Genomic DNA, 14,761 nt, shown 5'->3' with positions numbered 1-14,761 from the left:
CAGAGATGACGTTTTGAGAGTGATTACGTAACAGGGCTTTTTCGGAAATCTCTCAGAAAAGCCCTGGATAAGGGCATTCAAAATGATTATTTTTTTACACAATTGAAATCTTTTTATAGTCATATGACTCGATTTCCCTATTCTTTTAAAACATTTTAAGTGAAGTTTACGACTTTACATATTCGTTCAAGCAGGTCTTTAACATTTCCGTGCAGGATTAAATTTTTGAATTCCTGAGGTTCCAGGATATATATACAATTTTATCTTTTATTTAATGACAAAGTCCAGTTCATATAGTACAGACCTATTAATTGTTGACAACCAAACTTCACTCTAAAATTGTATAAAACACAATGACAACCTACCCTGTGTTAACGTGAGGTTAGAGACTTGCTGCCGTCTATTAGTTTATCACAAAACTGAACTTGACCTCAGAGCCCCCTCTTCAATTAGTAAATTTCAAACAGAGATTTTTTTCCAAGCGGGGCCCAATTTCATGCAGTTGCTTCAGCACAAAAAGGAGCTAAGCACAACATAACTTCGATTATCAGAGAAAGGGGACCTGCCAAACTACCATGTCACATACATACGATTTGTGACTGGTACTTATCCTGCTCATTTCTGCTTACCACAAAATTGTTAAGCAATACCTTCTGCTAAAGCAGCTCCATGAAATTGGTCCCTGGTACTCACCATTACGAATGAGGAAGTCAAGGTTATCGCCTTTGCTGATAAAAGGTAAGGACACTACCTTCGCTGTATAACCTGGAATGACTTCAGGGATTTTGGCAAGCTGGTCGTTCACCTAATGATTGTCAAAACGAAATTTATATTTACTTTTTTTTTTTACTATTATAACAAATCAATTGGATACCATGGGAGCATCATGGTAAAAACAACTCTTTATAATAATAACAACAATTGTGTGCATTTATAACGAGGCCTGTCTGAAATGAAACTTCTGGTGCCGATACAAACAATAGTGGAGCTTATCATAAAGAATCAGAAACAACAGGGCAAACACCTTCTCTTATAAGTGAACAGGGTTCTTTTATGCGAATTACACAAACACCATGGCTTTACATCCAATCCAAACAAAGAAGCAACAATAGTAAAGTGCCTCGCATGAGGACACACGTGTCAATACCAGGACTCGAACCCACACTCAGCTGGTCAGAAACACCATAACGTCAGTCCTGTGCGATCGACCACTCTGTCACGACATGCCACATGGAGTGGGAGGGAATTTGCTACTGGCCGTATTTGCGATGGAAGAAAAATAATGATCAGTGGAAAAACTTTACCATTGTAGAAAAGCTTTGGTCATGGTGTTGACTTTCTTGATTGATTTTAAAGGTATTGTCCCGTAGACGCCCGCTGACACTGTAAAGCTTCATAGTCAAATCTCCATCTCTAATGACTGGAATCTGCAACAGCAATAAGGAAAACGACTTGTGAAAAAAGAACGGGAATCAAATTTCAAGAAAAGTTCACTGGACAACATGCCGCTTGGGTTCAGAAATCTTTTGATGGACTAAAAATATTTGTGCATTACCTCAGGCCTGGAGTTTCACCGACTATATATTGATTGGAAAATGAATTGCTCACAAAAATGAATTTTACCTTGGAGCCCCTCTCTTAAAGAAAAACTGCTCTGCCTTTAACAAGAACAAAGAATCAGGCTTAAACAAATTCCTTCTTCAATGTCAGAATTGTTAACATTGCCTCCATTAGTGTTCAAACTCCAAGGTTACTGCAGTATGTTTTCCACTCTCCTTACTTACATTGAAGGACATCTCATCTGCAAACTCTGGATGAGTTGGAATGATTGATGTAAACAGAAAGCCATCGTTGGTATTGGCCATCATGTGATACATGTTATTCTCTGAGTTTGTACAACAGTCAAACTTGCGTTGACATATCACACCTACATTTAAGAGAGAGAACAGTCAAGCCAATGATTGTTACAGTAAACGATATAGACCAATCCGGCGAAACAAAATTGTTAGCGCACTCTATTGAAAAATTAACAACTGCAGTGTTTTTTTGTGCACAATCTAGGCATTGAAGACACTGCAGCAAAGGCGCGCGGTGCTCAACACTTGCGTGCCCAAGATTGTGCACAAAAAGACACCGCAGTTGTAATTTTTTTAATAAAAGGGCTCTACCCATTTTGATTCGTTGGATTGGTCTATATGTTGGAAAGTACTACATATTATAACAGACCTCTTGCTTGTTCTTTATTCTGGTTGGCTGAAACACGGTCACGTGGGATGAACTAATATAGTCTAGTGATCACGCGCGCGCGTGTTTTATTGGAACAGTGCCTGGGCGGCCACTAGTCTCTGAAAATAGTGCCTGGTTACAGCGCCCTCTCTTGACTTGAACCATGAACAGCAACTACAAAACTTCCTTTCTTTTCCAGATTTCTATTCTTATTTCACATTTAAGACCGAGGTGTGTTATAAAACACATGTGTATACTGGGGCCTAATTTGATAAAAATATTGCATAAACATTTCCTGCTGAGCACCAATAAACAGGATACTAAATACAAATACTACATGGGAATAATATTTAACTGGTAACCTTTTTCTGCTTAGCAGAATTTTGTTGTGCTAGGCAAATATATGTGCTTAAGGTCGATTTCATAGCATATGCTGAGATACACCAAGTGAGAAGACTGGTCTTTGACAATTACCAATAGTGTCCAGCGTCTTTAAGAAGCTATGAAATTTGGCCCAGGTGTGGAAACGAGGGGGGAAAATTCTTACATATTGCAGAATCTAGAGACACTTTGTGGATTTACAAACATCCAAATGAAGTAGACACAGAACAGAAACTGTCGGAGTTGTTTTTTTGTCTCAAAGTCAAGAAGGGGCTAGGGCAATGACCCCTTGATACAACTTTCATACAAATGGAGTTGTCACAGACCTTTCCGCAAATACCCAATGCGCAAGCGCTAACTGTTGAATGAGGTGCATTCTGGTCTAGCAGCCAGCGATCAAACTTGCACCTCATTCCACGCCTAAGGTGCACGAACACCGAGTCTTTGCGATAAGTTCTATGCCACACAATATGAACGCTAAAGGCGTCTTGCACCAAGACTTCATCTCAAATATAACTCCTTAGGCTTACTCGTGTTTTGCCTCCCTTAAAATAATTCAGATTCAAAGAAAAATTTGTAAAAAACATTTTATAAAAGATATTAAAAAACAACAAAAATACTCTGTTTTGGCTCTGGCTCAAAGCTCCGTCTGCTGATCTTCGTGAAATATGATACGCACTGCTCCAGGAAAGGCAGGTTAAAGGCTGATCTGTGTACACAGCACACAGAGCCTAAGCTGAGGTTTTAGGCCCTTTTTGAAACCAAGGCTTTGACTTTGGATTTGGCTTCAGGCTCCTTTCTCTTGTCTGAAGCCCTGGGCACGTATACATAAGGCACGCACAAAATGTCAAAACATTCGCAGTGCCAAGCTAGCCTAAGCTGAATCTGGAGCCGAAGCCGTAGTTTCGAAAAGGGCCATAGAAAGGCCCCTAACCCTAACCCATGACAATCTCAGTGGTGTGTTCTTCTTACCATCTGCCTTATCATCCACCTTAAATGTTGTCTCCGTTCCTGCAAAGACCACTTTGTTGAGGGCTTCGTGCATCGGTCCTCCTAGATTGAGTGCATACAGGACACCTTGAGGCTGGTTGACGATACGATATGGAGAGCCATCTAGCTCAATACTAACTGGATCATGTTCTGTGATTACAAAAACAAAAAACCTCAAAACATGCTATCAAGCGAAAAGGAACAAATAATTTTTATTTTTTTTTGGGGGGGGGGGGTTTCTTTATATAAGTGCGCCATATAAATCTATATTATTATTATTAATTGGTTCTAGTATTGGTTTGCGGTAACACCATGTAATGATAATCACTAATTGAGCTACGTTGGTTCTGAAAAAAAAAACCGAAGGTTTCAACCAGACATTTCTCCAGAAGACGATCAGAGCATACTGCTAAAAACGTCAAGTTGAAACCTATCATTCTTTTCAGAGCCACCCAACTTGTTTAGAGATTATCATTACAAGGTGTTCTCCTATAACTTACAAGATCCTAAGTCCACCATGCAAAGTGTCAAATCATAAATAATTGATTTATTTTATTGTTCAAACTTTTTGGGAAAAAAAGTTTTTAGTGGAACAAAATCAAAGATTTTCAAAGTTGAAATGACCAGTCAGGACTTGCACTTTTTCAAATTTAGATCTCAACTGATTCTCAACAGTTGCAACAAATCAGAAATAATAAAGACAATACAAATCTTGGTGTTCTGCAAAAAATAGATCTGCCTTCATTTTTCCCTGAAATCTTGATTCCTCAAAAGAAAGTTGATGTATTATGCAATGCAGGAACAGCCTTTAAATAAAGGGTGGCAGTTAGGGTACTTACTGATATTGCTCGTCACGCCAAAAATTTGAAGAAGCTTCAGACCCGGGCTGTTCTCCTCGCTGGTCAACTCCCGTTGGAATCCCAATCTACCATCCGGCTGTTCCAACAGCTGGCCTGCCTCCACCAGCTCAACGGTCAGGCCATTGATCATGATTTTGACCTGTGATACTTCAGACACCCATCCATAGACGGTACTCCCGTTCAAGTAAACTTCACCACGGTACTCTTTGGCCAAACCCGTTGCTATGCTGGACGAACTTGAGAATCTTCTAAGTGGATCGGGGTCGTCTTCTGGAATGTTTGATATGAAGCCGTAACGGCACGGTGCATCAGGACCAATCACCACCAGCTGATTATTATCATCAGCAGAGATGATCCAATCATTTTGAGACTCGCCAGTATCGGAACTTCCAGCGACGAATGAACTCTTGACCCCCCATTCTTGGATCGTCACCAAGTACAGACCGGAAGATGTCCTGTCAGCCGCACCAGTGCTGCACGAGCACATGATCAACAAGGCGTAACCGTTGTACTTGGAGAGGTTTTTAAGGAGGACCGACCTTTCTGATCCATGGAAAATCTGGATGTGGCAGACTTTCCCAGCATTCTCTGGAGCGGTGCTGTTGTTATTGCCGTCACAGTTCCAGATCCCGTACTGACTCTGGGCTGGCCCTGTGATCTCTAAGCTTTCTTCTGGACATGCAAACGTCCATAAGTCATCACAACTCTTGTTGGCAATTGTCCTGAAGACCATCTCACTCGGCTCATTCCCGATGCTCACAAAGTAGGAATTGAAGGTATGTGACCCGTTCTCGCCCGGAGCGCTGCATAAAACCAATAATGCCTTACCGTACTTGCCAGGACATTTAGGAATCTTGGTATCCACAGTAGCGCTACCGCTATCCTTGGGCCCGGCATAGACACGAATACAACCACAATGACCCATCTGCGCAAGGTTGGAAATGACAGTTGCTCTAGAGAAACCAAATCGTATGCACGGCGATAGGTAACCATCAGGATCGGTGTGCATCCTGTTGTAAGCATACATGGAGTGATGACCTGCTTTATCAAGGATTGTGTACTGGTAGTGGTTGCCGTCAAAACCACAGCGGATTAGACACAGTTCTGTAGTGGAGTATTTTTCAGTGATGGCATCAGTCAGCATTACCAGGGCAGTACCGCCACCGTACCCAGCATTGACATTGAAATCTGTCTTGGTGAAGGCAGGGATCGGGAAGGCACTGGAGGCTGTACCTTCCATGCAAGCAAAATCAACTGTGTAGAAGGGTTGAATGAAAAAAGTTATAAGAAATAAAACAGCCGCCTGTTTCACTTTCCTCATAATGACTATTACAGTATCGGTAATCATCTTTTAAAAAGCAACCGGTATTTTTTTCAATCCCAACCTCGATGCTGTTGTGTCTCAGGTGAAGAGTTCAAGTTTTGTTGGTAATTGAATTAATGCATTGTAGTTGTGTATCTAATAGACCGATCCACTAAGCTCCGCCCCATTGCCTATTGATCAATCACAATGCAATGTAGGTCCGACAAATAAGGTCCGACATGCGTGCGCGTATCTTGGCGCGCGCGGCAGAGTTGTGCAGAAAGGCATTGGAGAGCCCCACGTGTTCTTGCTCACACGTGCATCGTGGGCGGAGCCTACTGGATCGGTCTATTGTTGTGGTTGGGAGGAATTAGTACAAGAAGGCAAACAAAAATGAGATGTTGCAAAAAGCATAAACTCCACAAATTCTGTGATGCAGCTATAATGGAGAAGAAATTCAACTGTCTTTGCTCTTGTTCCCCTTATGCTGAAAATGGCCGAAGACATCAACAAATTTTACACAAAAAGATTACACTGCATTGTTAAGAATTTGGACCAGATTGTTGCAACCAGTGCCATAACTATGAAACTTGAGATGAAAGCTCAATTCTACTATTCAGAGTTGTCACAATGACCTCCCATTCGTATACTAATTATTGATAGGGTTTCTTTTAGCCCTTTCTTAGATCAGAATGTCTGCACTAGTGGCTAGATTATTCACTACTCCTAGTAATCTGTTGCTTTTATTTGGTACTTTAGCCGTGGTTTCACAGGTCATTAACCCCCCTTTTCTTGAATTATGTAATATGGGGGTACGAGTAGGGTGTATGAGTGGAGTGTAAAAATGTGTGTTTTGCAAAGGGACAGAAGCCTTGTGACCAATGACCGTATTGCTGCGTGTTTTGTGGGTTTGGTTTTGCCCAAGTTTTGTGCTGGTTTGCTTCTGCGTTCATCCACAGACGAGAAACCGCAAGTTGGTTTTATTTCATTGTGTTATTATGTACATAAGGTTGTGATTTAATAGATATTGCATGAACGGAGGGGCGACGCCCGATGTAGACGCAATGGATTTGGCATTAATGAGTGTACCAGGGGTAATAATGTTGGAAGCGCTGTGGTACGCTATATCAAATATGGTTTTTGTTCTATTGCCATTGTATGCCTCTTCTGGTTTCAGTTAACAGGGAATTTGGCACAGAATGCTGCAACCAATGTCATAAATATTAATATTAGAGTGACAGCTTTTATTCCACCCAGCTCAAACATACCTGTTGTTGGTCTGGTAGTCTTGGGAGGTGGTAGCTGCAGATCAAGTTTCTTCAATTGTTTAGGCATAGCTGCAAAAGATAACATAGAATCAATGGAATCAATCAATCAATCAATCAATCAGTCAACAATCAATCAATCAATCAATAATCAATCAATCTGGATCAATATCAACCAATCAACCTAAAAGGCTCTGAAAGTGCTTTGCAACTGAAGGCCCTGAAGCCCAGACAGCTCTGTGACCTTTTGTCCACTTTGTCCATTCTGGAGTTAGTATTTTTATAATTTATGCAAGTCGCCAGACACAAGAGGCCTGAAGGACACTTCAAGGTGTGGGCTAAAAAACAAATATTTTTCCAGGTGCCGATGCCACACACTCCTGCAGCTAGCTGAAAACAGGTTACCCCCTTTACGGTCCATATGGGTGAGGCATGGTATCATCCATCATTCAGAAAGCCTAACTTGTAGAGCAAAAAGTACCCTCCCAACAATTTATGAAGCAATCATAGTTAAGCATCTTGCTTTAAGGACACAAGTGTCACGACTGGGACTCAACACCACACTCTGCTGATTAGAAACACCAAAGCTTGAATCAGGTGCTTTTATCCGCAAGGCCGTGACACGCCACAAATGGGTTTTTGATATTTTGTTTATGCAAGTCACCTGACACACAAGACCTGGTATATTATTTTGATGATATTTTATCAATTTGTCAAAACAAGGGTTGAATTTAGGACAGCCAAGCAGGCTCCATCAGACATGTCCAAGGGTAGATTTGTCGGCTGATTAGTGCAACACACTAGAACCTTCGCTCAGCTTTTGCCTAACACTAAAACTCAGGTTCATTTCACTTACCGTCTCCAAGATAGCGGAGCAGTCAAGTTCTAGGAGTATGATCAGCTGTACTTTTAACAAAATTACTTACTTGAGACACTCTGGGCCCAATTTCATAGAGCTAACTGCTTAAAAGCACAAAAAGTAGCAACTTCTGGTATCCTGCTAATTTTTGCTCAGCAGAAAATGTCATACAATTTCTCTGCTTTTAAAAGCAACTCTATGAAGCTGGGCCATGATAATCATGTACACTTGTTGCCCTTTGTGGTAAGTTTGAAATGCATTGTTTACATTTTTTCTGTAAATTATAATATAATTGAACATATTTAGCTCTACTTAAGGCAGTGGACACTATCGGTAATATTACTCAAATAATTATGAGCATAAAACCTAACTTGGTAACAAGTAATGGAGAGCTCTTTATATCATAAACATTGTGAGAAATGGCTCCCTCTGAATCTGAAGTAAGGTACATTTCAAAGAGAACTGTGACAAGGGTGTTTTTTCTTTCGTTATTATCTCGAAACTTCGACCACCATATGCTCAAATTTTCACAGGTTTGTTATTTTTGTATGCATATGTTGAGATACACCAAGTGAGAACACTGGTCTTTGACAATTTTTAATAATGTCCAGTGTCTTTAACTTCTTGAAACTATGAGGTTCCCCTGTTAAAGTTTCTAGACGTATCTGTACCTGAAGCTGACTCCATCGCTGAGATTCGTCTGGTTCCAGCTTGCTTCTTCACCATGTTGAAGGCTGTGACGGCAGCAACCTTCTTGGCAGCCTGGGTACCATGCTCATCAGACACCTTCTCATCCATACTGGCTTTCTCTTTCTTTTTAAAACTCGGCAAACGAAACCTGAAAGCGCAAAAAAATGGAAAATATTAGGCAACTTGTGAATTTTTTAAACACTTTTTAGTAAAAAGTGAATTATAAACAAAACCTACCAGTGCACTTTGTAACTTTTTAAAAACGATTTGCTGTACAAGAAATTTATAAGGTGTGATCCGAACCAGAGCCCTGGATGATTTTTGTTCGTTCCCCCTGGTAGAACGACAACTAGTCTCTTGAGGAGTCCAACGAAGGAGTCAACCAGGGCTTGGTGTCTGTTTCCAAAGGACTGATGATGCCCTACACCAGGAAGGGCTTTCTATAGTAGTCATCCAAATTCTTTGCCGTCGATAGATTTTTGTCATTTGAAAGGGAAAAAACAAAAACAATAAAGTGCAGATATAGATTACATTTTGTCATCCAGGTTCCAGGGCGTTTTTGTAAGAAAGAAGTAGACAAAACAACATATCTATCTAGCCGCATAGAGTATGTGGCTACTGTGTATACTATGTGTATGTACTGCATGAGTTAACTAACCAACTTTAATTAACCGCATCCTCTGATCTGATGAGTGATAGTAATGTGGAGTGCGTCATCGCGCTCGTCTCAACAAGTTGGTTCAAGGAGTTGAGTTAAGTTGAGTTGGTGAAGTTTGAATGCTGCCGAATGTGACCATTGGACCATTGTGTGTGATGGGGAAAACTGTCAAATCATTACTCTCAAAAGTACATTGACAGTAGCTAGTTCATGGTAGTTGCGATAACGAAGGAGGGTTATGTTATAATCGCAACTAAATTTGACAGCATAAATAAAGAATAACTTTTCATATGGCGCCACCACTTTTCACTCAGTTAAAAAAAAAAAGGGATATCTCATTGAGGTAAATTTAAAGATAACATGGTGGCGCCATACGGAAACACTTCCAGTTGCGATAACGTAACCCTCCTCCCCGACGGTGAATCCGGCTTCGCTGTCGGGAGGATCGGAGGGTTACGTTATCGCAACTGAAAGAGAAATGTCGGTACTCAACCCCAACTACTAACTTACCAGGCAAGTTACTGAATTGTGAACCATGGAGGTAGAAATGTTCTATGATTGAACGTCTACGTAATACGTTGGTAACTCGGCAGGATCATTATCGTTGATGATGCGAAACGAGAGTGCTTGTAACCTTGTTTTGATTAGTTATATGTATTGTAGAGCCAAGGTTGTTGGGCACTGCTTGACTGAGTGCAGATCCGAGATCGGGTACAAAAATGCCACCATAGACAAAACTTGAATGCTGGCTGATGGACACACCATAACCTTGTCAAGGGCATTGGCCCATCATGGAGGAAGGAAATAAACCTCCCTGCTTTGACGGCCTTGTGAATGCTCTGATTGCATTCCCATACAATCACTAAACATACCGACAGTACAGTCACCTCCATCATGGTTTCCGGTCAAATCAATGTTTTCAGGGCATTCTAGCGGCATTGAAGAACGGGCAGACGCACCAATTTAGCCAAAGCTACAAGCCGGAGTCGCTGCGGCATGCCGTTTTGGATACGATGCTCTGATCTCTGATAGACGACGTTACTGACAAAGGGATTCGGCAAAAACTTACAACATTATTAACATGTTTTCATTTGTATATGACTGGGAAATCTTGAAGACAATGGACACTATTGGTAATTGTCAAAGACCAGTCTTCCCACTTGGTGTATCTCAACATGCATAAAATAACAAACCTGTGAAAATTTGAGCTCGATTGGTCGTCGGAGTTACGAGATAGTATGAAAGAAAAAACACCCTTGTCACACAAAATTGTGTGCTTTCAGATGCTTGATTTCGAGACCTCAAATTCTAAACTTGAGGTCTCGAAATCAAATTCGTGGAAAATTACTTCTTTCTCGAAATCTACGTCACTTCAGAGGGAGCCGTTTCTCACAATGTTTTATACTATCAACCTCTCCCCATTACTCGTTACCAAGTAAGGTTTTGTGCTAATATTTATTTTGAGGAATTACCAATAGTGTCCACTGCCTTTAAAGCTAATAAATTCACAAATGTCAGTAGAGTCCCCTACTCCACGTGAGCGATCCACCCCATAAATATGACCAACAAACCCGCCCCCCCCCAGCAACGCCCACCCCCGAGATACAGAAATTATTGTGGTGGTGGGGGGGGGGGGGGCACCAACATCGAGCCTCCTGCAAAGAAAAGATTGTTACAAATTCTCCTTCCTCCCAAGATTGCAGAATGGTTCAAACTACCACGGTATTCGCAAAGCACAAACTATTACCATAGATAAGGCTCTATACTATTATTGGTATTTGGAACAGTTTTCAATCTATGCAGTCTACCCGCAGATCACCAAATTTCTTTTTCTTTTATATGCAAATTATTCATCCTTTTTTGTGCGTGACCTCTGTGTGAATATATAACTAGTCCAAGGGCCTTCTGAAATTCAGTCTTTTTCGGCCTTATCTGAAAAGTATTGACAGAAATATTGTAGCAGTACATTGAAACGAAGAGCATATATCTGTCGTTTTGTATGAACAAAATCGGTGCAACTCAAATTTTAAAAAGAGATATTTGTACGTAAAAAATGGCTTCAAAAATAAAGAAAACTAGTCACAAAAACACGACAGATTGTCCCGTTATGAATGTCAGTAACAGTCCAAAAAATGAATAAATTATTTAATATTCTTCCTGGAAATGTTAAAAGTGATACCGGATCCTACCTAGTCTAGTCAGGATACGGGCTATTTGCACTACAAAATAAACTAAGATATAAATTCAACGGTCTACCAGGAATGAAGAAGAACAGTCCTTAAAAAATATCATAAAATTTGGCTGTTTTTTAGCATTTTAAAACAAAAACGAAGGTCGAGTGGTTGTGCTTACCAAAAAGTGGTATAAACAATCACGTGACCCTCCAGGCTAGTTTTACTTCCAGCCATCTAAAAGTAACTTACTAAACAAAATTTTAATCTTTTTTAAAACAAAATTATAAACGAGTAATTGATGAAAAAGATCATGTATTCAAATTATAACTACAAAATGTAAATTATGGTGAAAAATCTAACGTAAGATTAGCAATCAAAAAGTTCGTGTAACGGAAGCTTGTTATATGGCCCCACGGCGTGGAGCAATCGAGCGTAAGCCTTGGGGCATATCACGTACCGCACATGCCGTGTCTCGTGGGGGCTGGAGGTGTGTAAGCCCGGGCGCTATGAACTCCCAGCGTGCCGGTCTCGCCGGGAGCTTGGGAGGGATTGGGTGCCAGACATCAAGGTACATGTCATAGTGGGTTTGTCATTCGGTACACCTCGTTTCGAATCCGTTGTTTCTTAATGATCGCAACATTCCAATATTATGCTCTGTTTTGTTTCATGGCTTATTTCCCTTTGTTAGGAGTTTTCAGGTAATTAAACAAGATTGATGATGTCAAAACATAGGAATACCGCATTTTGTTATATTGACAGTGTTATTGTGTGAGCAGCTCAAAAAATGTTACAGTCACTATACAGGCACTATGAGTATGAAATTGGGTCTGCGCACGTCGGGAGCATGTATTAACGCCAAGATCGCATTCCAAACTGCATCATGGCTATGCAGTAGTAGGCCTAGTTTATTTGTGCCAGGAATGCTTTATTTACTTGTCACTGTCCCATTAAATTCTTGGTTAGTTTCTTTGTGTTCTTCGTGACGATCTTTGGCTGTACGTCGTAGCACAAAGGTCTACCTCCATCGTCGAAGGATTTACCTTATCCGTATATTTATGCTGGTTGTTTATAATACATGGATAGACTGGATCCTTATGCTGCGTCATAGTAAAACGTTGCTATAAACAAAGCACTAGTCTACCTACAACATAGTGCGACAATGTCACGAAGATTTGACAGTTGCAACGGCTGGAAACACGTATACGCTGGCCTTTTACCACTTTTGGGTTTTTAATAATTTTTCGCTAATTCCGTGGCATTTTGAAGATTTTTTTTACAGCAACCATCTATAAAAACACATTATTTATGATTCTACACCCGTAAATTGCGTAAACGGTGAGCCGGTGTGCCCCTTTAATCCAAAACTCCCATTATGAAAAAATCAACAATTAGACAGGATGGTTTTCCTGCACGGTGATTTGTTGACGATGACATCATCGACTGATATGGCATCATGCTGTTTTTCGTGGGAATGGTACCCCGACCACCAAGCCAGCGTTAGTCAATAACAAAAGAGCCCGTCTACCGTAAAGCTGAATGAGCTGACCCTCAGGCCGTGTCCGAAACGGCGACTTCGGCTACAGCTACGGCTAGATCGCGCGCGTCTGCTATTCTTCAACACTGGTAGATGCGCTGATCTAGACGTAACTGTAGCCGAAGTCGTCGTTTCGGACACGGCCTAATTCAGCTCATCATAGTAGATAGGCTCTTTTGTTATTGACTAACGCTGGCTTGGTGGTCGGGGAACCATTCCCACGAAAAACAGCATGCTGCCATATCAGTCGATGATGTCATCGTCAGCCAATCACCGTGCAGGAAAACCATGTTGTCTAAAAGTCTAATAGTTGATTTTCACAGGTTTGTTATTTTATACATTGAATGAATGTTTAAATAGAAGTTGTGATACACAAAGTGTGGGCCTTGTACATTGTTTACTGAAAGTGTCCAATGTGGCTTTAAATTAAAAAGGTTCTACTATTTAATTCTTGAGAAAAAAAGAACAGAGATAAGTAGACGGTAGAGTAGAGACAGTGGACGGTGGTAGAAGGATAGGAAAAACATGTCCATAGCATAACTGGTCAAGGTGTAAAGAAACGGTAACACAAAAACAACTACGTGTATTTGTATAGACTTACTAATAAATAGGCCTACCTTTTTCTTTGGAAGCATGCTCTTGCAAAAATGTAGCAATTGCTTTCTTGCCAGTGTTGTCCGATTTTAGCTCATCATCCGCCCAAGGCCGACTTACTTCAGTTTCACACACCATGTTGAGAAAGTTTAACGTCAAATCAAGAGAAGAACAAAATACAATCACATTTTTTTTATACAGAAAACAGACGACGTACACACATGTACACGCTGCATGCAAAATGCGAGCAGACGATCACACGATCTCACAAATTCACGCGTGATTGTGAGATTGGGGGACGAGAGGATAGGTTCTGAACATGACGACTCCATTAATTTGTAGGGGTGTTCCTGCCAAATAAAATCGGGGCGTTTGAAAAAAAGCAACCAATAGTTGCCGAAATTCTTCATCCAGGCAATTTATTTAAAAACCTGTAGTAAAGTTATTTATGCTCAAAATATTTAGAATAATTTGTCTTGTTAGGCTACCATTCTGGTGATATCTCAAAGCATACTTTTTTGTTATATTCCAAAATGAACAAATAGTGGGATATTCCAAAAACATTTAACCAATAATCACAAAGATTTTGAAAAAAGCAATTTGCCATCTAGAGTGCATCCATTTTTAATAACAGCTGTTTTCTCAATGCAACGTGAATGGACGGTTTGTGCAAAACGCACAGAAAACTGACACCATAACACATCTTCCAATCAAATAATCTTTGAAACAAAGGAATACATAATTGAGTTGTATCTAATTTATTCACATAATGTAAAGAGTGTAACATAGTTTACCTCATCTGGGTCCAATTTCATATAGCCTGTAAGCACACAAAAACCTTATAACCACAGGAAAATGTTGGTCTAGCTTAGCAACAAAAAAACAGATTACAAGCCACAGGTGCCCCCCCCCCTCATTTTTAGCTAAGCAAAGAAACTTGTAAGTAGAATTTTCTGCTAAAAACAGCTTTATGAAAAAGAGGCTCGGGTTTTCATTCTGAATTAACATAAAACAAAGAATTGTCTGTCTTTACAGTTAAAGTCAGTGGACACTATTGGTAGTTTACTCAAAATAATTATTAGCATAAAACCTCACTTGGTAACAAGTAATGGGGAGAGGTTGATAGTATAAAACATTGTGAGAAACGGCTCCCTCTAACGTGAAGTAGTTTTCGAGAAAGAAGTAATTTTCTACGAATTTGATTTTGAGACCTCAGATTCAGAATTT

At 40.3% G+C, this 14,761-nt stretch overlaps 1 protein-coding gene across 1 annotated transcript in view; it reads right to left on the bottom strand.

Annotated features, from left to right (window-relative positions):
* The window catches only part of LOC117300367, a 41,740-nt gene extending 27,988 nt beyond the window's left edge, over window positions 1-13,752 (bottom strand). Inside the window, exons 1-8 of the mRNA XM_033784145.1 lie at window positions 13,558-13,752; window positions 8,556-8,722; window positions 7,029-7,097; window positions 4,437-5,711; window positions 3,580-3,747; window positions 1,785-1,927; window positions 1,305-1,427; window positions 694-805 (exon numbers count right to left, since the gene is read on the bottom strand). Coding sequence (XP_033640036.1) covers window positions 694-805; window positions 1,305-1,427; window positions 1,785-1,927; window positions 3,580-3,747; window positions 4,437-5,711; window positions 7,029-7,097; window positions 8,556-8,682 — 2,017 coding nt within the window. The 5' untranslated portion in view covers window positions 8,683-8,722; window positions 13,558-13,752. The remainder of the gene's footprint in view (window positions 1-693; window positions 806-1,304; window positions 1,428-1,784; window positions 1,928-3,579; window positions 3,748-4,436; window positions 5,712-7,028; window positions 7,098-8,555; window positions 8,723-13,557) is intronic.
* Window positions 13,753-14,761: the final 1,009 nt, after the last annotated feature.

The sequence above is a fragment of the Asterias rubens genome, chromosome 1 (genome assembly GCF_902459465.1).
Source record: "Asterias rubens chromosome 1, eAstRub1.3, whole genome shotgun sequence".
Lineage (NCBI taxonomy): Eukaryota > Metazoa > Echinodermata > Asteroidea > Forcipulatida > Asteriidae > Asterias > Asterias rubens.
This window is presented reverse-complemented; position numbering and strand designations above follow the sequence as displayed.